Source organism: Globicephala melas, chromosome 1, assembly GCF_963455315.2.
Source record: "Globicephala melas chromosome 1, mGloMel1.2, whole genome shotgun sequence".
Classification (NCBI taxonomy): Eukaryota; Metazoa; Chordata; class Mammalia; order Artiodactyla; family Delphinidae; genus Globicephala; species Globicephala melas.
Window position 1 is genome coordinate 168604434 of NC_083314.1, and position 23485 is coordinate 168627918.

At 55.2% G+C, this 23485-nt stretch overlaps 1 protein-coding gene across 1 annotated transcript in view; it reads left to right on the top strand.

Annotated features, from left to right (window-relative positions):
* Positions 1-23485, top strand: part of RUNX3 (RUNX family transcription factor 3) — a 60152-nt gene that overhangs the window by 23716 nt on the left and 12951 nt on the right. The window contains exons 2-4 of the mRNA XM_030874236.2: positions 9880-10148; positions 12031-12187; positions 19775-19879. Of these exons, the coding sequence (XP_030730096.1) occupies positions 9880-10148; positions 12031-12187; positions 19775-19879 (531 nt within the window). The remainder of the gene's footprint in view (positions 1-9879; positions 10149-12030; positions 12188-19774; positions 19880-23485) is intronic.

Consider the following 23485-nt stretch of genomic DNA (forward strand, 5'->3'; position numbering starts at 1 on the left):
CACAAACCACCTAGAGAGTCAACGCCCCTGAACTAAGAAGAAGCAGAAACTCCCACAGCCAGGGTTCAACTCCTCCCAGAGCTGAGCTAGAGAACAAACTCAAGCTCTAAGCCCTCACTCCACACCTGCCTCAAAGCTTGCATGTAGCTCTGTCCACAGGATGGTCTGTGTCTACACGCACTTGACGTGTGCCTATGGAGGCCTATCTGCGCCTACATTAATGGGTCTGTGAGTGTTGACACAGACAGATGTGTCTCCTTGTGAGCGTCTTTGCACACACATACACTTAACTGTTTACATGTGTGGCTGTGACGTAGCAGTGTTGGCCTCCATGAGGACTTGTCCACATAGATGTGTGAGTGTGAGCTGCGAGTGAGTGTGTGTGAGAGTGTGCGCATGAGCCTGTGTGTTGCGTGTGAGTGTGCCCATGAGAAGAGGGGTGTGTGTGTGTGTGTGTGCACACGTACCCTGTGTGCCTTGGGTCCAGTAAGATCTTTCTTCTCCTGGCTTTCCAGCGCTCTATCCCTCACCTGCCCCTTGGGTCCTAGAGTTTGACCCTTCCTTCCCATTTTCTAGCCAAATTATAACACCTGGAATAGAGGCCTTTATTATGGAAACAATGACACAACCTAAACGTGAGTGGGAAAAAAAGGACATTACCATCACCAGGCACATTTTTTCCTAAAGAGGACCCTTAGCTGAGGCTTCCAGACCTGGGCACTTAAGATGCCTGACAGGCCATGGTGACCTGTGGAGGACAAGACCAGAGTTGGTCCCTCCAAAGGTTTGTGCAGAGAAAAGCTAGGTTATCAGGCAGGAGCCTCAGAGTTGGGTCCGGCTGCCAGTGAGCATCCTGTGTGACCTTGAGCAAGTCTATGACCTTGCCTGGGCCTCAGTTTCCCCAGTCATAGATTAACATGGAATGCTAGAACATTGAAGATGGACAGTCCTCCTGGGGATCAAGTGTGGGCTAATACATTTCTCTCCCTGATGGGATGTCTGAGGCCCAGAGAGGGAAGGGGCTTGCGTGAGGTTACCCAGCAAGGAATAAGGGGATGGCTCCCCAGGGGCCAGCAGCCAGGTCATAAGTCATGACCACCTTTAGGCTCCATTCAGCCCCAACTTTCTATGATTCATAGAGGATTGGAAGCCCTTTGAGTTTATCAAGGTATAAGGCACAGCTGCTTCCCCAGCCAATGAGGGTAGCAGAGGAAAACTGGAGCATGAAAGAGTGAAGTCACAAAGAAGGACTTCTAGATGTTTAGGACGGAGAGTGGGGGAGGGGGGCCAGGACTCCCTCTACATCCAAGGCCAGACTCAAGGCAATGACCGACACAGAAGAGTTAAAAATGTACAAGTGCAACAAACAACTATAAAACTGGGACACCCCTCCCCCTCAGCCCTGTGGGTCCGGGCCCAGGTCCACTGTTGCCCAGTCCAGGACCGAGGGACCCATTTCCCACTGACTGGGTATGACCATGAGTACCTTCACTTGTCAGGCCTCAATTATCCCTTCTGTTATTTGGAAATAAAAAAGCCTGACCGTGGGCATCACCATCCCCACTGGGCATGACGAACATGAAAGACTGCAGAATGGGGAGTGGTTTAGAATGGGGAGTGGGAGAAGGACCTGACTCCAAATCTAGGCTTCCTTGCCGCATGGAAGCCTCTTTGAGCCTCAGTTTCCACATCTGCCCAATTCACGAGGTTGCTTTAAAGTTCACCTCAGACAATATAGCTGCTCACAAAACACTCTCCCCAGGCCTGGGCCCATGGAAGGGGCCAGGAGACATGAGGCAATGGGCTGATGGGGTGACCTGTGGGCAGGACCAGTCATATCATTTGAGGGGCCTGGTGTAAAATGAAAATGCATGCCCCTTCTTCAAAAAGTATTAAGCATGTCAAGGCAGTGACGGCAGAGCATGAATCCAATTGCAAGGCCCTTTTGTGCGACTGCATGGGTCACGGGCCCAGGAAGATGGCCCTGCCTGTGGGACATCTGGGGCGGCTCAAACTCAGTTCAGGTTGAGGGACTGAGGCCCTGCCACTGTGGCTTCTACCACCGTGCGGAGGGCTACCCCTCTCCCCCGGGGTTGCAGCTGGGATCACGACCGCTGGGCCCTGCCACTCTCGGTGGCCATTGGAGGCCACATAAAAGACCAACTGTTCTCCACCTCATTCTGCCCCGTTTTTATCTCATGCCATGCATACAGCACATAGTTGATTTCTTTCCGCAAAGGGCTGCGCTTTTTTTCTTTTCCAAGGGCGACGCTGGAAAGCCATGTGGCTTTTATTGCTGTCAGGAATGTCTGAGGCGTTCCTCTACTACCACATGAAATGGAGCCGTAATCTTCATCTGCGTAAGGCCAAAGCCCCCAGTCTCCTCAGAGCCATCGGCCTCTGAGATTAATTAAGGCTTCACAAGGACTGATAGTCATTAGGACCTATTTGGGGCGATGGAAAATCCCTAATGGGACTGGCTGGGCCCTGGAGGCACTGGGTGGGCAGGCATGGGGGGAGGTGGCATGGAGAGAAAGGCACCCTGGAGCACAGTCAGTGGGAGGCGGTGAGAGGGGGTTCCAGACTCTGCCCCTGGCCAAAGCTGCGACCTTGAGTGAGACCCTTCCCCTCCCTCGGCCTTGGTTCCACCATTCGATAAATAGGAGATTTGGATATGATACCTCAGAGCCCTGTGGAGTCTGACATTATAAAATTCTGAATCCTGCCCACAGTTCTCATGCCAGGATTCTAGTTCTAGTCCATGACTGTAACTTCAAGCAACTGATTCTGGTCCATGAGAACAAGAGTGTGGTGGTCAGGAACGTGGGCTCCGGGGCCACGCTGCCTGTTTGGAATCCTAGCTCCACAGTTTCCCAGCTGTGTGTCCTTGGGCAAATTACTTAACCTCTCTGTCTTCGGTTTTCTCACCTATAAAATGGGGGTGATAACTGTACCTCTCCCATAAAAATACTGTGAGGTTAGATGAACTTTAACTGTTGTCAGTAATGATTAATAAAGCTTAGCGTTCTAACCCTGTGGTTCCAACCCTATTCGAACATTGGTTTTTGGACTACCAATCTCTTGGACTCCTATTCTTGCCACCTGATTAAGGTTTGGAGGCATTTTGAACCTGAAAGCCCTCCTGTCTTTCCTCTACTATAGGGGATGCAAGAGGCAACAGCCACTCAGAAGAGCCCTTTCCTTAACTGCCAGAGCGGACAGCTCCGTCCAGGGCCTGGGGAAAGGCCACGCCCTTCCCTGAAGCCCCCTTGGGCTCCAGGATACCCAGGCCCCTCTCCCCATTCTCCTGCTCTTCCCTGCCCCCCAGCAGAGGAGTCCTCTGATTTGACGGCTCTGCCAGCAAGGAGCTTGGCACCCACTCAGTTGTGGATGGATGCACTGTGACCAGCCAGCAGAGCAGAGACAGAGCCCTGCTCTGTGTCAAGGAGTCATGTTAAAAGAAGGGCCCTCAAGGGACTTCCCTGGTGGTCCAGTGGCTAGGACTCAGCTGTGGCCCCAGGTTCAATCCCTGGTGGGGGAACTACGATCCCGCAAAAAAAAAAAAAAAAAAAAGAAGAAGAGCCCTCGAGACTTTCTTGTTTGAACCTCTCAGGTTCTGAGGCCCAAAGGGAAGAAGCTCTTTACTCTCTGAGCCTCAATTTTCCCACCTGTAAAGTGGAGAAAACAAAATCTCTACCCTGCGGAAGCCTCATGAGGGTTAGTGGTAATTGGGGTAGCACTCCCAGCACACAGCAGGAGTCCAAGCAATTAGGGCAATTGTTAGTCATAGACCACAGCGCTCCGCCAGAATTATTTCCGTTTTATAGATGACCAAAGTGAGGAACGGTGAGGGTGGTAGGAAGGCCAGACCCAGTGGTGGGAGCCAAACCAGAATCCACTTCCCTGGCTACTGCTGGGGCCGCCTCCCCTCCCCTGGCCACACTTGTGCTGAGACCACCCCTCTATCCTTCGTCCTCCCTCTCGCATTCCCAAAACTGGGCACCCTCTCCCAGGGGAGCTACAGCAGGGTGGGAGTGGGAGTGGGGGGCTCCGCGGCTGCAGGGACAAGAGGGGAGCCGGCACCTCCTGAGGCTCCAACCCGGGGTCACAGTGAAAGTCATCTGGGGTACTGCGGGGAGCCGGCCCAAAGCCTAGAAGGTTGGTGAAAGTGAGGCCTGCAGCCAGACGGGGCACTTCCCCTGGAGCGATGGGTCGCACCTGGCCGGGAGGGGGCGCTGGAGGGATGCCCTGCAGCCCTGGCTCGCGGCTCCGTCTGCGGGCTCCAGCAGGGTGGGCGGAAGTCAGGCCGCCCGGCTGTGGTGCTGCCCCCTGGCCTTGCAGGAGCTCCGTCCAAGTCTCCCTTCTTCTTTGGTGACTCAGGTCAAGTCTCTCCCCGTTCTGGACCTCAGTGTTCCTATCTGTATACTGGGGACTACAGCTGAGTCAGCCTCCTCCCAGGAGAGTCGGTTCCGAGGTGAAAAGAGAGCAGGCTGTGGGAGCGGACAACCCCTGCACCCGCTTCCCGGAGTCTGAAGGGTCTGCTGATTTCCAAGTCCACCGTTGTTTAACAAATTGTATTGCCTCTAGCTCCCCTACCATCATCACAGCTAACCGTACTGAGCTCTTTCAATATCTGTACACTGGGCTCTTCCCATTTCTTCATTTAACCACTGGTGGGAGGAGGGAGGAGGAACGTATATAACCATTTGAGGTGCCTCCTCCCCGAATTTTGAGTCAGATTGAGCTTTTAATCTGGTGCTTGTCCTCCTTAGCCCAGAAAACCTCGAGCCATGTTTCTTTTCATTTAAATGGGCGTAACACCTACCATGTACACATGAGGATCGAAAGACGCACTTAAAGCCCAAACACAGTGCCTGGACGTGATAACACCTCAGCCAACATGGCTGTTACTTCTCTTCCTACTTTATCGTCCAGGGGACCAAGGCTCAGAGAGGTGCAGACCCTGGGCAAAAGTTACAGCCAGTTCACGGCAGAGGCTGTAGCTGTGTCCTACTCACCATGCTCTCCCCAGCTCCCTCTCCCGCCCCTCAGAGTCTGGCCCTTTCCAAAAGAGAAAAAAAAAAAAAAAAAAACCCTGCAATTTGAGAAGCCACTTGTCTTCCTCCTCCAGCCCCATCAGCAGGAGCCTTCCTGAGAGGCTGCCCAGGAGGGACAGCCTCAGAGATGGATTCTCGGGGGTGAAGGCTCCCAACTCCGGAGGCAGCAACCCCTCAACCGTATTACTGTTTTTCATGACCCTTTCTCACTAATTATATATGTATGTTTTAATATATGATATATAGGTAGCATATATAATAAAACTTACATATGTATAAATATATATCTGAAATAAGGATGCAGACAAGTCCTAGTTTAAACAGCAGCATTCTCTTTCTTTTTCTTTCACATGGAACAATTGATGGTATTTTTCATATGGTGAAACACAATGCCCCTCCCCGCCAGATTGTGAAATGGAGCGATTAGAATGACCTCCATTCACAGAAGAGGAAACTGAGGCTCAGTGAGGGACAGGAATGTTCCACCTTGGGTTCCAGGGCACTAGGAAACAAACAGCTTTCACCATGGGTCTCTCTGGAGTGGGTGTGCAGGTCGGGCTGGGAGAAACCATCAGCTTCTGCATGACTGTCCTCTGTCTATTCTCTGGACTGGGGCTCCCATGAGACTCAGGATAAAGGGAACAGCCGCCTCCTGGGGAGGGCGTGAGGGCTGACAGTGCTGGCTGAGGTCAGTTTCTACTTGGGAAAGTGTCTGTGGGGAGCAAGGGGGTGAGGCGAGTGGGTTTCCAGAGTGAGGGTCTGAGAGCCCAGGGGAAGGTGAGTCCTCAAGGTCCAGGCACCGGCAGCCCTGTGATGGTTGCTGGAAAACCCTCCTGCAAGCTGTCTCTGGCTGGACATTCCTTAGCTCCCCCAGGCCGCCCCCAGGAGAACCAAGGGGGACAGGATTGCCAAGGACTAGGTTCCGAGTCTGGGGAAGCTTTGAATTTGGGAACTGGGTATTTCACAAATGGGAAACGTGAGGCCCAGAGAGGGGAAGGGACTTGCCAAAGGTCCCGGACAAGGGGTGATCAGGACTTATTTTTTTAGTATAAACAACAGTGCCAGCTAGAATGGATGGAGCACCACCTATGTGCCAGGCCTGTGCTAAGCACTTTACACACAATTCTATGAGGAGGCCACTGTTATTACCCCCACTATACAGATGAAACAGATGAAGCTCAGAGAGGTTTTAAGCAATTTTCCCTAGATCACAGTAGGTGGTGGAAGAACTCAGGCAGTGGAACCTCAGACCAAAGCTCCTTCCACAGCCAATGGACCTCTTAGGTTTTCCAGAGCATATACGTCCACTATCTGGCACGGCTGGGGGGTCCTCACCCCTCCCCAAGCACTGGGACTCCCTAGGAATCAGACCTGCCCTCAGAAGCGCTCTCTCTGGTGGGAGGGGAGAGACGTGCAGGCACCTCACTACCGGGAGTGCGCTAGGAGCGCGCTCCTACACCTTCTCCTGCAGCAGGAGGAGGGTGCCCGACACAGGGTCATTCTGACCCCATGGATCCCCTTCCAGGGGTGGAGGACACTTGGCGGGAGGAGTGGCTCCCAGAACCCAGACTCTGCAGGCTCCAGGTTGTGTCCGTGTTTACCCAGCTCTGGGCCAAGGTAGGTCCAGACCTCCTGGCTTCCTCCCCCTGCTGTGGACAACTTGGCGTTCCCTTAGGTGGGCTGTTTGTCCATCGGTCCCAGAGAAGAAGGAGAGGAGATGACTGTCCACATAAGATGGGGAAGGGACAGGGTAACTGGGTGTCCCAGCTTGGGGACTGGGAGCTTTCCAACTGTAACTGTCCTTCGAAAAACGGGGAGAGAGGGGGTGGGAAGAGAAGGAGAGAGAGAGGTGCGACCCTAGGTCTGTCAGTCTGGGGTGGGGACAAAGCAGGTTTGCCTGAGGTTGAAATTGGGCAAGAGCTGGTCTGTTCCTCTGTGAGCGCCCCTCAGCCCCGGCGCTCCGGAACAGGACAGGAAAGTACTGTGCGTTTCTGCCAGAGGGAACGTTCTGCAGCGGGTCGGAGGGCGCAGGAGCCCTCCGGTGTCCGAGACGCGAAGGCAGAGAGCGTCCTTGTCCATTGGGGGCGGAGAGGGCAGCCTCTGGTCTACCACAAGGCCACTGGTTTGTCCGATACGTAGCGCACAGATAGTGAGGAATAGGGCGGGAGGTCTGTCCAGAAGGGGCAGCTTGCAGGAGGCGGCCGGCAGCGCCTGAACGCGGGACCGCAGCTGGCGCACATCTGTGCGCAGAGCCTGTCGGGGCATCTCCGCGGCTGGCAGAGTGCAGGCGTCAACTAGCGGTGGATCTCGGAACTGCTCCTCCCCCGGCGGCCCCGGCGACCTCCGACGTCTACAACCCAGGTTCCCTGGTTCTGGCGCCCACTGGCAGCGAGCGCCTTCCTTAGGGCTGGAGCCATGACGGGTCCTATGCCAGGTGCCAAGATCCACAGGAGTCCTATTCTCAGGAAACCCATTTGTAAACCAGCCGTAGGATGAGAGGGAGAAATCAGGCGGAGAGACAAGGAAGGGCATGGCTGCAAACCAAAACCATTCGACAAACCGGATTTACGAACCTCAGAGGCAGCGGGTCCTGGCCGCTCCAGGGCAGTGCGGCGTCGCCCGTCCTCCCTGGCCCCGGGCCCTACCTGGCAGGAAGCTCCCAGAGGTTGGATGCGCCAAGGTCCCGATTCCTCACTTTCCTCTAGTTCTGCGGCTAGTGTCTGTGCTCACGTGAGCGAGCGGGCCTGAGCCCCGGCGATCTGCAACTCCGACATGTAGGCTCTATAAAAAGGTCCAGTGATGGACCTTCGTCGTCCCTGTTCTCTAAATGGCCCGAGGGACTGATGTGAGGCTCCGACAGGGGTGGGGATCAGCTCTCCAGGTGGTCGAGGTTGGGCCAGAGCCGGTCCACCCTGGAGCGGACGCAGGGCTTGATTTCGTTTGGTAACGACGAAATGGCACGCGATGGGCCGGGGTCAGATCCAGGGCGAGATCTTGCAGCCACCTTCAGATCCTATGCTTCTTTGCTCCCAAGGCTTGGAATCGGTCGTTTTGCACCTGTCGAGTGCCGGAAACAACGAATATCCAACCCGATCTGCAAAACGGCGGGGAGGCTCTGCACGCGTTCGTTCCCCAGACTCCAGGGAGTGCATCTGTGGCGATAATCCAGTGTGCATGGCGGCTTGATCTTTCCAGTTCCCCTCCTCGATGTAGCCTGTCCCTACGCCCGCTCGCCCGGCCTAGGAGGCGGGAAAGGGATTGTTTGCCTGCTTGCCGCCGGGGAATGGTTGGGCCACGCGGCCAGGAGTGGGAGCGAGGACCCAGGGCCGGCGAGCAGTGCCTCGGCAGAGCTGTCTTTGGTCCCTGCCCGCGTGGCCCAAGCGCACCGCCCGGGCAGAGGTGGGCGTGGACCCGCGGGAGCCAGTTTGCATCCACATGGTGGATGAAAATTCCCTCCTTTGGAAGAAGGGGCCCTTAGCTTTGCAGCCATTCCTGCGTTATCTGCACAGTTTTCCTCTCACCAGGGACTCGCGTCCTCTTCCACGATGCAGGACAGTGTTTACATGCGCGCGGGGTCGGCGGGGGGCGGGAGTAAACACTCGCGTTTTTCAGGCCCCACCGCGTTTTTCGAAGACCCTCAGGCCGCCACAACGAAGAACGACACAGGCCTGCGCGATGCTGAAAGTTATTTTGAGGGGAGAGCGGAGAGAAATGGGGTTACTCGCCCCCAAGCCGATGAGGGCGCATAAGGGACACCCTTCCCTCTGTCCCCAGGTTGGCACCAGGGCCACCGGGGCCGGGAGAAAAGTCGCGCAGAGCTGGGAGCTGCAGAGTCCTCTGGCTCGCGCGTAATCTCGTATGCGGTGGAGGTTCTTGGGTCAAAATAATTTGCGGGACAGGTAGGGGCAGTGAGAAGCCACTTTGGGGCAGCTCCCCGCTGGATGTCACCGGCCTTGAGGCCCCCACGGCCCCCAGCTGAGAGTGCAAGCTTCACAGGCCGAAAGCAGCTGGAGTGGGGAGGCCTGGCTGCGGGCGGCCGGGAAGGGCGACAGAAGAGCAGCTGCAGCCCCCGGGTCAGGAGGCGGCGGCAAATGAGCCTCTGTAGGGACTAGACGTTTTAAACAAATTCTTAGCCTCGGCTCCGGCTCCTCAGAACTCTCAAGGAGCCCCGGGTCGTCGCGCTGGGGGCCCCCCAACCCCGGGCGTCCTCGGCGGGGCGGAGCCTTCCGCCCCTCCCCGTTGGGCGGCCTTCTGCGGTCCCCGTTCCTCCCCCGCGAGCGCTGCCGAGGTGCCCGCGATGGGGGCTCCGATTGGCTGCACGACACGTCGCTCGGGCCGGCCCCGCCCCCTCGGGCCCCGGGGTACTAACCCCTCGCGGGCGGTTTCGGCACCGCCACTTGATTCTCGAGGATTTGCTCTGGGGCTGCGGCTGCGGAGTCGGTGGGGAGGCCGCTAGCGGGCTGCGGGGGCGGGAGGCGGCGGCGGCGGCGGTGGCTGCACAGCCCGCGCGGGCCCCGCCGCGCTCAAGGCAACCGGGATCGCCGCGAGGGCGGCCACACGCGGGCCGCTCGCCCAGAATGCGGGACTAGCGGACAGGCTGCGCGGCCGTCGGGGCAGCGAGGCCTCGCGGCTGGCTGGCCCAGGGGAGGCGTCCCCGGGCGCCGCCCCCTGCGCCCTGAGGCCTCGGCCCGGCTGCTTCTGCTTTCCCGATTCTCGCGGCAGCTGCTGCCGAGGAGGCGCCCGCGCCAGCCACCCCCGGGGGAGCCGCGCCGCCGCCGCCCGCCCGGTGCCCTGACGGCCGCTGTTATGCGTATTCCTGTAGACCCGAGCACCAGCCGCCGCTTCACACCTCCCTCCACGGCCTTCCCCTGCGGCGGCGGCGGCGGCGGCAAGATGGGCGAGAACAGCGGCGCGCTGGGCGCGCAGGCGGCCGTGGGGCCCGGCGGGCGCGCCCGACCCGAGGTGCGCTCGATGGTGGACGTGCTGGCGGACCACGCGGGCGAACTCGTGCGCACCGACAGCCCCAACTTCCTCTGCTCCGTGCTGCCCTCGCACTGGCGCTGTAACAAGACGCTGCCCGTCGCCTTCAAGGTGAGTGCGGGGCCCTGGGCGGGAGGACACCGGCCCTGCGCCTTCGGGCGTCTCAGCTGCTGGAGCCAGGGCCCCAGAAAGGGAGGGGCGGGGACGTGCCCGCGACCCCGCGGCTAGAGCCCAGCAGCCGAGCCACGGGCGCTTGCGGTCTCTTTGCGCGCTCCGGCCGGGGACTTCGGCGTTCCTTCTTGGATGCACCCGACACGGACGACTTTTAGAGGATTTGGCCCCTCCACCCTTGGGGAGCCCTGCGGAGAGATGTTGATGCGGAAACGGGCGGATGGGGCTTCGCTCTTCCCCAGCCCGGATCCCTCGGACACAGCCCTGCGGGCAGCGGGGCAGAGGAGCCCCGGGACCAGGGCGAGGACACCGGAGGCGGGGTGCGGAGGGTGGAGAGGGCCTACCCTCCTCTCAGAGGAGCAGCACCCCTCCTTCTGCACTGCTTCAGAAACACTTCCTGCTCACACCGTCAACTCCCGGCTTCTGAAATTTTACACCGGGAGGCTCTAGGCCGGGATCGGGGGCCTAAACGAACCCTAAACGGTTGCGGCCGGGATCCCGAATGTCAGGCAGAGACTGGGGGCGCTCCCACCCCTGGCAACCCCCAGTCATTCAGAGGAGCTTTTTCTCTTTGCTGGGGAGTAGGCGACTGTTTCATTTTCATTTTTTTAAGGGGGCAGCGAGATGAAACGAAAACGCCTTGGTTTTCCCCTAAACCTCTCACAGCTGCCGTGAGAAAGGGCAAGGCAGGAAGGGCCAGCGGCTGGGGGTGGCGGGTGCCTGAGGTGGCTGGAAACAGCGGCTCCTGGCAGCTGAGGCCGCCCTTGGTCCCATTAAGACGACTCCAAATTGGAAAAAGGGATGAGTGGCTCTTTGAGGTCTCCCGGGTGACATCTTAAAATACCAGTGGGGAAAATCTCCCGGGGAGAAGGGGGAGGGGGAAGCCCGTGTGACTTTAATCCTCAGATCGGAGGTTTTACTGTCACTTGGAGCTTAAAAGGAATCTTTGAAATTAAAAGAAGACAGGATGTTGACAGGAAATCTGGCCTTTTTAATCAGACCCCAAACATTTTCTCCTTGAAATTTTTACCATCTGGATCCCTAGTCCCTGCACGCGGTGGCCACGTTTAAATGGCTGTGACTGCCTTTGCAGTCTGATTCCTTTTCAAAAGGCATCTGCCTCCCCATGCTCCTTGGGATGGGGGCGTGGGGGAGACTGTATTAGGGGGGCATCTCCACCCCCATCCTGCAATTCCCAGCAGGTGCATCCTCCTGCTATCAAAAGCCCCTCTCTCACTTTAAAGGGGGTTTCTGGACAAACCCCTCTGAAAACACCAGTTTGTTTTGCATTTTGTATTTTCCCTGCATAACGAATTCAGGCTCTGCAGAGGCAGATAAACTGGGCCTGGGCTGCATTTCAGGGCCACATTTTGTACCCCAAAGGGCTCTGGCATTAATTGAATGTGGGGAGCAGTCCCGTTATTATTGATGATATTATTTTCATTTAGAGACTTGGTTGCTAGGAGCGTGTTGATTCCTCTTTTGCTCAAGCCGAAGGGAAGAGAGGAACTGCACCCCACAACATACTGCCTGCGCTCATTCACTGCTTTCGCTTAGATTAAATTTCATTGAAAGGATAAATTGTTCAGGACGTGACTTAGCCAGTTGATCTAGGATTTGGGTGTGGAAGGTAGAGATTTTGTCCTTTGATTTTTGTTGTATTGGGGGGCAGGTCGCTCTTGTTTTTAACCTCTTCTCCAACCCGCATTTGAAAAATCTGCAGTGCGCCTGGGACCTAGGGGAGCTGCCCGCCCAGCTCCTCCCCTTCTTTCCTTGGCCTCCTCTACCTTCCTAAGCTGTCCCCCTGCCCCCATGCCCTCAGGTGGTGGCTCTGGGGGACGTGCCAGATGGAACGGTGGTGACCGTGATGGCCGGCAACGATGAGAACTACTCCGCTGAGCTGCGCAACGCCTCAGCCGTCATGAAGAACCAGGTGGCCAGGTTCAACGACCTTCGCTTCGTGGGCCGCAGTGGGCGAGGTGAGCGGGAGGGAGACCGCGCCAGCCCAACTTTGGCAATGGCAAAGGCGGGGAGAAGGAAGCTGAGAGCGAGGTCTTGGGGTCCCTGTGGCAGCCCCAGAAACAGGTCTTCAGGGCCAGCTCTGTCGAAAACAGCGGTTTGGAACCCCTTAGGGTGTTACAGACCCTTTTGAGGATGTGAAGAACGTTAGGGTCTTTTGCCGGAAAAGACACAACTTTCCTCCCATTTCTGGGGTTTACTAACTTGTGAAGTCTTCCACACCTCCCCTCTTTCCCGGTTAAGCACCCTTGTCTCACAAAGGTGCTGGGAGAAGATAGTAGACTATCACTGTCTTCAGAATGGGGCCTCGTCAGTCTTTTTTGGCAGGATGCTTCGAGGCTGATTTAGACAAATCCTTGGTCTTTAGGTCCCCAGCGCCCCAGCCAGTCTCCCCACTGGGGTGGAATCTCCCCCACACTTTGAGGCTGCCTCTCCCCAGCTGCGGTCTCCTGAAGCCACAGTTTCACCAGTTCTTCGAGCCTTAAGGTGGTTTAGAAAAGAAACGAATGCAGTGCAGGATGCTGAATGTTGGAAAGCATAGCTTGAAGGCTGCCGTCTCCCACCCTAGAATCATGGCTGGTGTGCCACCCTGCCTGTCTGATCTTCCTCAGGCAATATGAAGGAAGGCGGGACCAGACGCCGCTGTGGCTGCTGCCAGGGGCTGTTGAGTGGGAGGCTGCTGGGACCTGAAACCCGTCATCACTTCTGGGTGGAGAAGTTCTAGAACCCCTGCCGGGGTGAAATGGAGACTTGAGGGCTCGCTGGCCCTTTAAGACCAGCCTGCTGAAAAGGGGGGAGTGTCCTTCCCAAGCACCAGCCGGCCCCTCCCGCTTAAGAAAGTGAGCTAGGTTCCCTCTGCTTCCAGTTGCGACAGAGGCGGAGGCAGAATGGTACTTTTCATCACCAATAAACAAGACCTGCTTAAGGTTTTAGTTCCCTCTGAGCCGCCAGTCCTGCTCGGAAAAGGGCATCTGGGCACCATTTTTTCCTCTCCAGCCGCTCAGTGTATACATACAAATGTCAAACATATTTTGACTTTTCAGCATTAATTAAAACCAGGGCATTATTTGCATGTAATAACTGTTTACTTGTTACTTTTTATGAAACTGAAATAGTTTACATTCTTTCAAACATTTCCTGTTCCTGTTGGCTCCCTTCCCCACGCCCAGATTTCTTTCAGACGTTGCCCTTAACTGGTTGCAGGTTGATGGATGGAAAATGTTTGCTTTTATGAATTAAGCTTTCATTGCTGCTCCTAATTAGTCTTCAAGCCCCTTTTGTCATCCCCAATCTCTCAAGCCTTTTGCAACTTAATCCCAGCCCCAGCCCTGAGTGGAGAGTCGCTCGCCGCTGGCTGGTGGTAGCTTGCTTGGATGCAGTTGGACGGCGGGGTGGTGGCCAGGTCCGCAGGACCAGATGGCGGTGGCGAGGGAGGCCCCCTACAGCTGCAGCAGAAGGGGAGGTCGGTCTTGGGAGCCCAGTGAAGCACCTACACCCTCTTCTGGGAGGTGAACTCCGGAAAGCGAAGAGACGGTGATTCTGTGTTACTGAGACCCTGCCTGGCCCTTCTGCTGCTGAAAACGATTTCTTTGTGGTATTTATACCCACAGACCCGCACCCACCCTGCAAGGCCCACCGGGAGGGAGATAGGTTTCCAAAGCATTGTGTAGCAGCGTGTTCCTGGAGCAGGCAAGGCTGAGGCTGGGGTCATGGCTCTGGGAGATGCAGGAGGCTGGGTCTATGAGGTATCCTCACAGCCATTCTCTTGCCAGTCTCAGTGGTCCTGGGAGGCAGAAGAGGCCTGAGTGGGCGCTCCGATGCCCGTGGAACTTGACGGGACTTTCAGACCTTGGAGGCTCATGGTCTTCAACAGCCTGGGCTCTACAACCAGCCGACCTGGATTTCAGTTCCAGCTCTGCCAGTGACTTGCTGGATGATATTGGGCAAATGGCTTAACCTCTCTGTGTCTCTGTTTCATCGTCTGTAACATGGGGATGATAATGTTACCTACCTCGTGGGATTTTTGTGAGCATCAAGGAGATGGGTACTAGCATATCAGTTGGCACATGCTGAGAGCTGGATACAGGTCAGAGATTTTGTTACTTCAAATGCCTGGGACTGGAGGAGATCTTTGCAGTCCCTTTGAATGGTGACAGTCACTGATTTTCTGATTATGGTGTGGTTTGGGCGGGGGTGGGGGAAACCCAGAAAGTGTGAAGTGTCGAGTGGGAGAAGTGGAGGCGGCTGGCAGTGAGACAGGAGGACACAGGGGTCCTGTGGCATGCAGCTCCGCATCTGCCGTGCCCCTCCTGCCCACTGGGAAATTCCCTCTGAGGAACAGGTCGGTGGTTGACACAGACAGTCTGGGCCACTTTAGGAGGCAGGACAGGCTGGGGTTTTGGACTCAGAGCCTTTCCCTGGCTCTCTGACTTCTGCCAGAGCTAAGAAACCAGATGGAAACTTCTGCTTGTTTCCTTGCATTTTACTCCTTGAATCTGTCTTAATTCCAAGAAGGTAGCTTTCCGTAAAGGCGTACGCACGATACCACCCCAGAGCTCTCACGATAAGCCTGAAGGTGTAAACCAAGAGAAGGAAGGGAAGGAAACCAAGTCATTCTCCTGCAGTGATTAGGGCCAAGGTCCCCGCCCTGCCGGCCGCAGTGCCCCTTCTTACACCAAATTTTTGCAGCACGCCCTCTACCATCCTACAATTGAAACGCGCAAGATAACTTAATCTATCCACCTGTGTGCATATTCAAAATCTATATAATTCCATAGCTATAATGGAGAGAAAAAGGAAAAGTAACTTATAATGATGTATCTATTTGAATATGTAAATGTTGGGGCGAGATGACAGACACTGTGAGGTGGATGGGTGTTTGCACCTCTAGCTGAAGCCCCGTGACCCCTGCGGCCGACCCGACAGGCCAGGTGTACATGACTCAGTCTGAACGTGGCACTGCCGTCAATGACATGATTCGCTGAAGCTGTGAGCAATTCTTGGCAAAATTCTGAGCAAAATTTAAAAAAAAAAAGAATTGTCTTCCCTCCCAGAAAATTCAGTACGTATCAAAAGAGTGTAAAAACTTTTTCCTTGTTTTATCTAAAACTGAGTCAGGCTCATGGCTCAGAGAATCTACATAAGCAAGTTTTTCCCACACGGGAAGAGTGAATAGTTGATTGCCCTGTGCAGTGCTAGACGTTTGCATCCCCCCCTGCCTTCCACATCCCACCTCTTGAGGACCACGCAGCACACATCCCCAAAATGCTGTCTAGGAGGGGGCCACTGGCCTAGGTAAAGATGAAAACAACATGACTTCCTGAACTGTCATGACCTGGTGAAAAAGAAACCGTAGTGTGTGGAGACAGATTTGGGAGCCAACGTGTAGGTGCAGGCTTAGGGGGACCACTGGTGGGGGAGGAGTGGATGGCTTCCTGGTCGACACTGAACAAATCCAGAGGTGTCCCAGAGATGTCCCCTCCCGCTGTCCATGAGACCCCAGTGAGTGGAGCTTGTCCCACAGGAACCCAGGCAAAGAGAGACAGGGACTTGCCCAAGGGCACACTGCTAGACCCCGCTGTGTCTGCTGCTCCATCCAGGGACCCAGGTCCTGCGGGGACGCCTACGGCCACTCTCAGCCCCAAGGAGCAACTATTTCCAGACGGGACTTCTCCGCCTCCTACCAGGGCCGGTGGGAGCACCTTGATTTGCAATTCCTGGGCTCCCAGCTGATTGAGAGTTTGCCCGGGGTTCCTGCACAGTTGTCCACCTCCTTTGTCCTCTCAGCTTCCTGCTCTAAGAGAGTGGAGAGGTGGGCGGATGGGTTTGCCGCCAGGTGGAGAGAGAGGTGATGGGCGCTCAGGGAGACAGCTTTCCCCACCTGTGGTTCGTGGGGCCCCTGCCTCTTGTGGCACCTGACACGTGCCCCTCCCTCCCACTCCTGCTCCCAAGTGCCAGCCCCTCCCTTCCTCCCTCCCTGGTCTCTGTGGGTACCTGGGAGGGATGGTGTCAGGCCTGGAAACTGGGAGGAAGCTGTTAAGGTGGGCTGGTGACCTCAGGGCAAGCCTGTGGTTTGCTGCCTGGTGGGGGCTCCTCACTCCCCAGGAGTAGGTGCTTAGGGTCGGTGCGAAGGGGCAGGCTCCAGTACATTCTAACCTTCCTGGGCACTCTGCCTGGATACTGTGTGACCTGGTCAACTCATTGCCCCTCTGTGAGTCTCAGTTTTCTAATCTGTAAAATGGGAGCAGTAACCTCTGCCCTTAATTCATTTAACAAACATTTATTGAGCACCTACTATATGCCAGATGCTGTCCTAGGGGACATAGCAGTGAACAAGACAAAAGTTCTGGCCCCCAGGGAGCTTATAATCTAGTAAAGGGAGACAAAATAAAATAAATAAGTAGGTAGATTATTAGAAGTAATAAGCATTAGGGGGAAACTCAAGCAGATTGAGTGGGAGTGGGAAGGTCTGTGACGCTTCAGAGTGAGCTTCTTAACCTTTCATTACCCCATGGACCCCTTTGACAGTCTCAGAATTGTGCTTTTAAAGAATGAAATAAAATACAAAGGATGGCAATGAAAACCAATTATATTAAAACATAGCAAAACGTTTTTAAAAATTGTGATAAATGTGCTGCCTTGTTAGCTTGTTAAATAACAAGATCTAGCAACGGGTTTGATGACGACCGTGACTTTGAAGTTGTGACGAGCATGAAAGATATTTAAAGAAATCTGCAACGTCTGTAATGTGATATGTAAATATGTGTGACGTCTGTTGGTGACAAGGTCACAGGGACCGCTGTAATGCCTCTGTGGTTTGTTGCCTACGTTCATACTTAAGAGAGATGCTAAATTTCAGCTAGAGGCTAGGGACAATACAGTTGTCATTTTTTTCTTTTCCTGTCCCAGTTTCTGAGCCCGCTCAATTCTAAGAGGGATGCCAAGTTAAAAATGCCTCCTTAAAAAAAAAAAAAAAAAAGCCTCCTTTAGATAAAGTGACCAGGGAGGGCCTCACTGGAAAGGGGACTTTTCAGTGATGACCTGAAGGAAGGAAGGTGAGAAATAGAGCACTCCAGGGAGCTGGCAAGTGCGGGGCACAGGGGCCCATCCAGCCCTGGGCTGTCAACCTCAACTACCCAGCGGCTTGGCACCCTGCGGTACCAAGGAGGTGACGGAAGGGTCAGAGGCCCAGGGACCCCTGGAGAGGACCTGACTGGTTGGGGGAAGGATCCAGGAGGGAGAAGACCTCAGAGTGAGGGGAAGCAGTAGGGGGGAAGGAGGGTCCCAGGAGGGGTGGGGCCTGGAGCGGGAGGCCTTTGCACTTCCTGTTTCCAGAAAGCATGGAAAGCGCCCCTGTGGTCTGAGTGAGGACCAGGTGGGTGTCTGGCCCAGAGCTCCAGGTCGGGAGTGGGTTGCATTTCCACCCCTGCCTCCAGCTGGCAGCTCTGGCAAATCCCTCCAGAGAGGCCCCACTCTTCCCCAGTTTGAGTCACACCTCAATTTAAACCCCTTCTGTCCCCCTACCCCCTTACATCCCCCCAGTCTCAGAAGCCCTTGGGTTCCTGGATGTGGCCCCGGGAGCCTGGCTGGTTTTCTTTTGTGCTGGGTTGTCCTCTTTCTGAGGCTGGAGTTTTCCCTCCATCACCGATCAACAAGTTCCAGCCATGCTAAGCTACCGTTTCTCACACCCCGCCGCCCCCCCGAGCTTTCGTCTCCTACTTGTGAAGTGGGAATATGGAATCAGGCCTGCCTGCCCTGGAGATGTGTTGGGAGGACGGGGACAGCCCTGGGGGGACACAGGTGCACAGGGCCATCAGCCCCTGCCCTCGGGGAGTCCCCGGGCCTGCAACTGGGGACCAGAGACAGGGGTGCTCGGGGGCAGGGCAGGAGGAGGCCAATCTGACTTGAGGATCAGCGAAGCTCCCCCCACACCCCTCCCCAGCCTCACACGCATGGAGACTTTGATGCTGGTAGAGAACAGGGCAGGAGAGAGGACTCTCACTTCAGTAAAGGTGCTGGGAAAATTGGGGTGCCCTTTGAAGAAAAACCCAACCAGTAAACCCCCAGAAGAATCAAAGAATTCAACGTGGAAGGTAGAGAGGATGGTGTTTATTGAAGGTAACCTTTCTAAACACAAAATGACAGGAGAAATCACCAGCAAGAGGTAGAACTGAAAATGCAAATCAGCTTGTGTCAGAAAGCGAAACATAAAGGCCAGTGGAGTGGGAAACCGACTGCCACAGACAGGACAGGAGAGTGTTAACAAGCTTGATAGAGTGATTTTTCCTTAAGGCATTGAAACCTTAATAGAAAAGTATGAAAGCCCATGAAGCAATGATTTGTGTTGGATTAGGATAGATGATAAACATATAAAAAATTTCAGTCTCACTAGTAATAGAACAAAGGCGACAAAGTCAAGAGTGTTTAAGAGATCTTTCCACCTTGATAGATGAGGTCACGAAGATGCTGACAGCATCACGGTAGACTCGGGCCCACACCAATCACGACGATCCTCTCCAGAGAGTCATCTCACCGGAGAGATTAATGCCCCTGAATCCCTCCCAACCCTCTGACGCGATGAAATCACTCACCGCTTCTTGGAATCTATTCTAAGGAAGTAAGCAGAGATGTAGGCAAAGATTTTTATAAACAGAAGGCCATTTTCGTTTTATTTTAAATGGTAAAACAAAAATGATGATTTTAAAAGTTTTCTCCCGTCTCAGGAATTTTGAATGGAGACTTGGGAGCCAAATGTCTATCTAAAAATAGAACAGAGCTCTGGAAATAACAGTTGTGTCTACAAATGAAATGTCTGCAGTTCCCAAATCAGTCCTTTTTCAGCCCCAGCTGCACATGCCAATAAGAAATTAGCAGCAAGGTAACACCCAAGAGTAAGGAGGTGGATAAGTCAAAGGTGAGGCTTCCATGAGTTGAAATGTTTTGCAGCCATTAAAAATGAAGTTTACGAAGAATTTTTAATGACATAAGTGCTTATGATGTGATGTTAAGTGAACAAAAAAGAGGGTACGGAAATACTTGTTTTAGTGTCATTGCAACTATGTAAAAACACACACTCGCCCAAAAAGGGTTGCAGGAAAGAACACCCAAATAAATGTTAATAGTGTTTATCTCTGGCTAGTGGAACTGTGGGTGATTCTTTTTTCTTCTTTTTTATATGTTCTGTGTTCTCAAAGTCTTCTATAAAGATCACTAATTATTTTCATGAAAAAAAAATATGTACTCATCTGAGCTCCCCACCCCCAAATCGCAAGGGTCTCTAGGTAGAAGGAACAGCACAAACAAAGGCCAAGAAGCAGGGAGGAAGCAAGCCAGGGTGGCCAGAGCGTGGGGCAGGGGAATGTGGTAAAGTTGGTGCCAGACCTCCTGGGGCCTTGAATGCCAACCCCAGCAGCTTGAATTTTACCCAGAACCCTATCTTCTGCCCAGGTTCAAAGTAGAGAGACCTGCTCCTTCTGGAAGATGAGGGCTTCAGGGTGTTGTGAATAGCTCCAGGTGCCAACCTCTTCTTTATTCCCCACTCCCCCCAGGGAAGAGTTTCACACTGACCATCACCGTGTTCACCAACCCCACACAAGTGGCCACCTACCACCGAGCCATCAAGGTGACCGTGGATGGACCCCGGGAGCCCAGACGTAAGTGCCGGAGCCACTCAGCCCCCTGGGTCGGGGAGGAGGGCCCAGCGGGGGAAGGGCGGTCGCCAAGGTCAGACAGATGGCACTGGATCCTGGGAGCTGTGGCGGACGGCAGTCCTCCGCTCCACACCCCCGCCCGACTGTGTGCCTGTGCTTAGCCCGGGCTGTAGGAAGCCATCCTGGGAAGAGGAGATGACTGAACCAACCTGACCTGCCCTTGGCTCCCTGTACCCCAAGGGATGACTGCCCACTGGGGGCCAGCTGGGGGAGTATGGATTTGCAACCTTTAAGGAAAGGAAAAGGATGGGTGTGTGTTGTGTGTGTGTGTGTGTGTGTGTGGTGTGTGTGTGTGTGTGTGTGTGTGTGGTGTGTGTGGTGTGGTGTGTGTGTGTGTGGTGTGTGTGGTGTGGTGTGGTGTGTGTGGTGTGGTGTGTGTGGTGTGTGTGTGTGGTGTGTGTGTGTGGCATGTGTGGTGTGTGTGGTGTGTGTGTGGTGTGTGTGGTGTGGTGTGTGTGTGTGTGGTGTGTGTGGTGTGGTGTGGTGTGTGTGGTGTGTGTGTGGTGTGTGTGTGTGGTGTGTGTGTGTGGCATGTGTGGTGTGTGTGGTGTGTGTGTGGTGTGGTGTGTGTGGGGTGTGTGTGTGTGTGGTGTGTGTGGTGTGTGGTGTGGTGTGTGTGGGGGGTGTGTGTGTGTGGTGTGGTATGTGTGGTGTGTGTGGTGTGTGTGATGTGTGTGGTGTGTGTGGTGTGGTGTGGTGTGTGATGTGTGTGTGTGTGGTGTGTGTGGTGTGTGGTGTGGTGTGTGTGGGGTGTGTGTGTGTGTGGTGTGGTGTGTGTGTGGTGTGTGTGTGTTTGCGGGTGGAGGTTGGGCCAGGTTTGCTCTACTCCACCCCAGCTTCCTCTGCCAGTGGCGGAGGGAGGGAGCCATCAGAAGTAGGGGCTGCTCGGGCTGCAAGGCCAGATCCCCTCCTTGGAAACGTTCTTTGAGTCTTAGCATGTGACTTAAGTCACATAGAGCCCAGACACTCTGACCCCAGGACCCACATCTTGAGATCAGGAATGCAAATTTGATTCTGCAAATATTTATTGAGCACATATTCTGTGCAGGGAGCCCTGATCCGTGCACTTTAGCATCAAAGAAAGTTTGTGTTTCATTGCTTCTGCTGCTGAATGACCTAGAGTTTGCAGATTCAGACTGGGGAAACTGGAGGGGCAGCTGCCACAGTGGGCCTGAGGCCTGTGTTCCCTGAATGAATGAGTGAAACAAAGAAGCAGCTGGTCATCGCTGGACTGGCTGCTTCCTGAGCTCTGAGCAGAGCTCTTGTGTGGACTGGCCCACTCACGGCATGCTCATGCCTGGTGTATTGAGAGCTGCCGTGTCCTTCTCTTTGTAACTGTGGCCCTTTACAGTTTAGAAAACCCTCTCACATTTATTGTCTCATGGGATCCTGAACCAAAGGGTCACTAGTTCCAGGGAGGAGAGAATCCAGCCCTGGGGATGTTGAGAACCTGACCAGGGCGTCACACTGTCTCAGGTGCAGGGAGGCCCCAGTCTTCCCAGAGGCAGCCTTCAATTCCAGTTCCAGGGTTAAGTGGGCCTGAGGCAGGAGGCTGAGAATGGGGTGTGGCTGTACCAGGGCAGCGCCAGTGAGGGCCACCCAGGCCTGGCTCCCCATCTGTCCAGTTCCTGGGCCCACTCCAGTACCTGGCCACTTGGGAAAGGCTCAGAGCTGGGCCCGGTGGCCCTGGAAGAGTTTCCCTGTAGGCCTCTCAGGGCCACACCTCCTCCACCCTGCCTCGGGTTCCTGAACCTGGTGATCAGGCCCAAGTTACTCACCTCCCAGCTGGCACCTGCCCTGGCCAGATTCCTGCTGAGTCCTTCCTGCTGGGAGTGGATGTGGATGGGTCCATGCCCCTGGTCTTGGACTTTGTGGCTCTGAACAATCATGGCTCCCTTTTGGCCTCAGTTTTGTCGTCTGTGAACCGGGTCAGTGACCCCAAGAGTCTCAAGGTGGTGATGGCTGGGAAGCCCTTGTGAGCCATAAGCCCTTGGTGCAGAGAGCAGATTCTGAGCCAGCTTGCCTGGCTCGGAGACCTTGGGCAAGGTCTGATCTCTGTGGGCCTCAGCTGCCTCCTCCAGGAAGTGGGATGATACCACCCAGCCTGCAGGCCTGGAGATCAGTGATGGCTTGTGGATAGCATCTGGCTGTAGCAGAGGGTCCTTGTGAGTCTCTGTATCTGTGGTATTCTCTTATCCCTGGTACCTGGCATCCCCTCTGTACTCCCACCACTAGCACCGTTAGCCGATGGTGAACTTTCTTGGTCGGCAGCAGGGTGGCTGCTGAGAAATGCAGGCCATAGTAATAGAGGTATCAGGTCTCCGCTGAGGGAGGTGGTATCGTACTCGAAGTCTCCAGGGGCAGAATCAGGATGAATGGGAGCCGCGGTTGGGCTCAACGTGATGATGAGCTGTTAGGAGCCACTCCACGAAAGAGTGAGCACCCACTGTGTAGAGGCATGTGAGCAGAGGGCGCTGGGAGCTTGGGGGGAAGGCACCCAGGGACCGGCCAATGCCTGGAATCCCTCAGAACCCTCCACGTTCAGCCCTGCCCAGCCCAGAGCAGCTGCCCACCCTCCCCAGCCGAGGCCACTGGCTAAGGGTGGAGGCTCAGCCCTACCCTTGGAAGCCCCCAGTCAAGTCCTTGCCTGCTCGTCTCTCCTGAGGTCCCCCAGTCATGAGACAGCCCCTTCTCGGGGTGAGCTGGTAGGGGAAGGGGTGGCATAGGTCGAGGCAGCAAGAGGAAGGGAAAGAAATCAGGAGCGGAGAGAAGCTGGAGTCAGAAGCAAGGCGGTACGGGCCAGATCAGTGACTGGAAACAAAGTCTTAGCAGAGGCTCATTTACAGAAAAGAGTAGATGTGGGAGGCGGCACATCTCCCAGTCTCCCATCTGAGCACCTGCTTGCTCTTCCCCCTGCCCGGCCCTCAGGGCAGGTCTCACCTGCACCCTGGGTTCCAGCCCCAACCTGCCCTTCACTCTGCGACCTTGGACAAACCTTCCTCCTTTCCCAGCTTCCGTTTCCCCACCTATAAGTGGTCAGAGGGCAGCTCAGCTGCTGCTGGTCAACGAGCACTCCCTGTGTGCCAGGCCCTGTGCAGGGTCTCTTTTTTTTTTTGGCCGTGCTGCACGGCATGTGGGATCTGAGTTCCCCAGCCAGGGATAGAACCTGCGTCCCCTGCATTGGAAGCGCAGAGTCTTAACCACTGGACCACCAGGGAAGTCCCCCAGAGTCTCCTAATTGATCCTCGACAACCCCAGGAGGAGACATGCCAGGAGACCGAGCCACTTGCCCAAGGGTGAGCTTCGGTGCACCGCAGGGGCTCCAGCCTGGGGCTCAGGGAAACAAGGGCCGCTCAGAAGGGCCTTCCTAGCTCAGTGTGCTCGTCTGTAAGATGGGGATGATATTAGCTTCTGCTCCGGGGACTTGTGAGCTTTACGTGAATTACAGCTGCCTGGCCTGCAGGAGGTACCCAACAACCCTGATGGATTGTCACAGGGCTTCCCTTCGGGGCTTTTCTTCTGCTTTGTGACCCCCGACTCCGTGTGAGG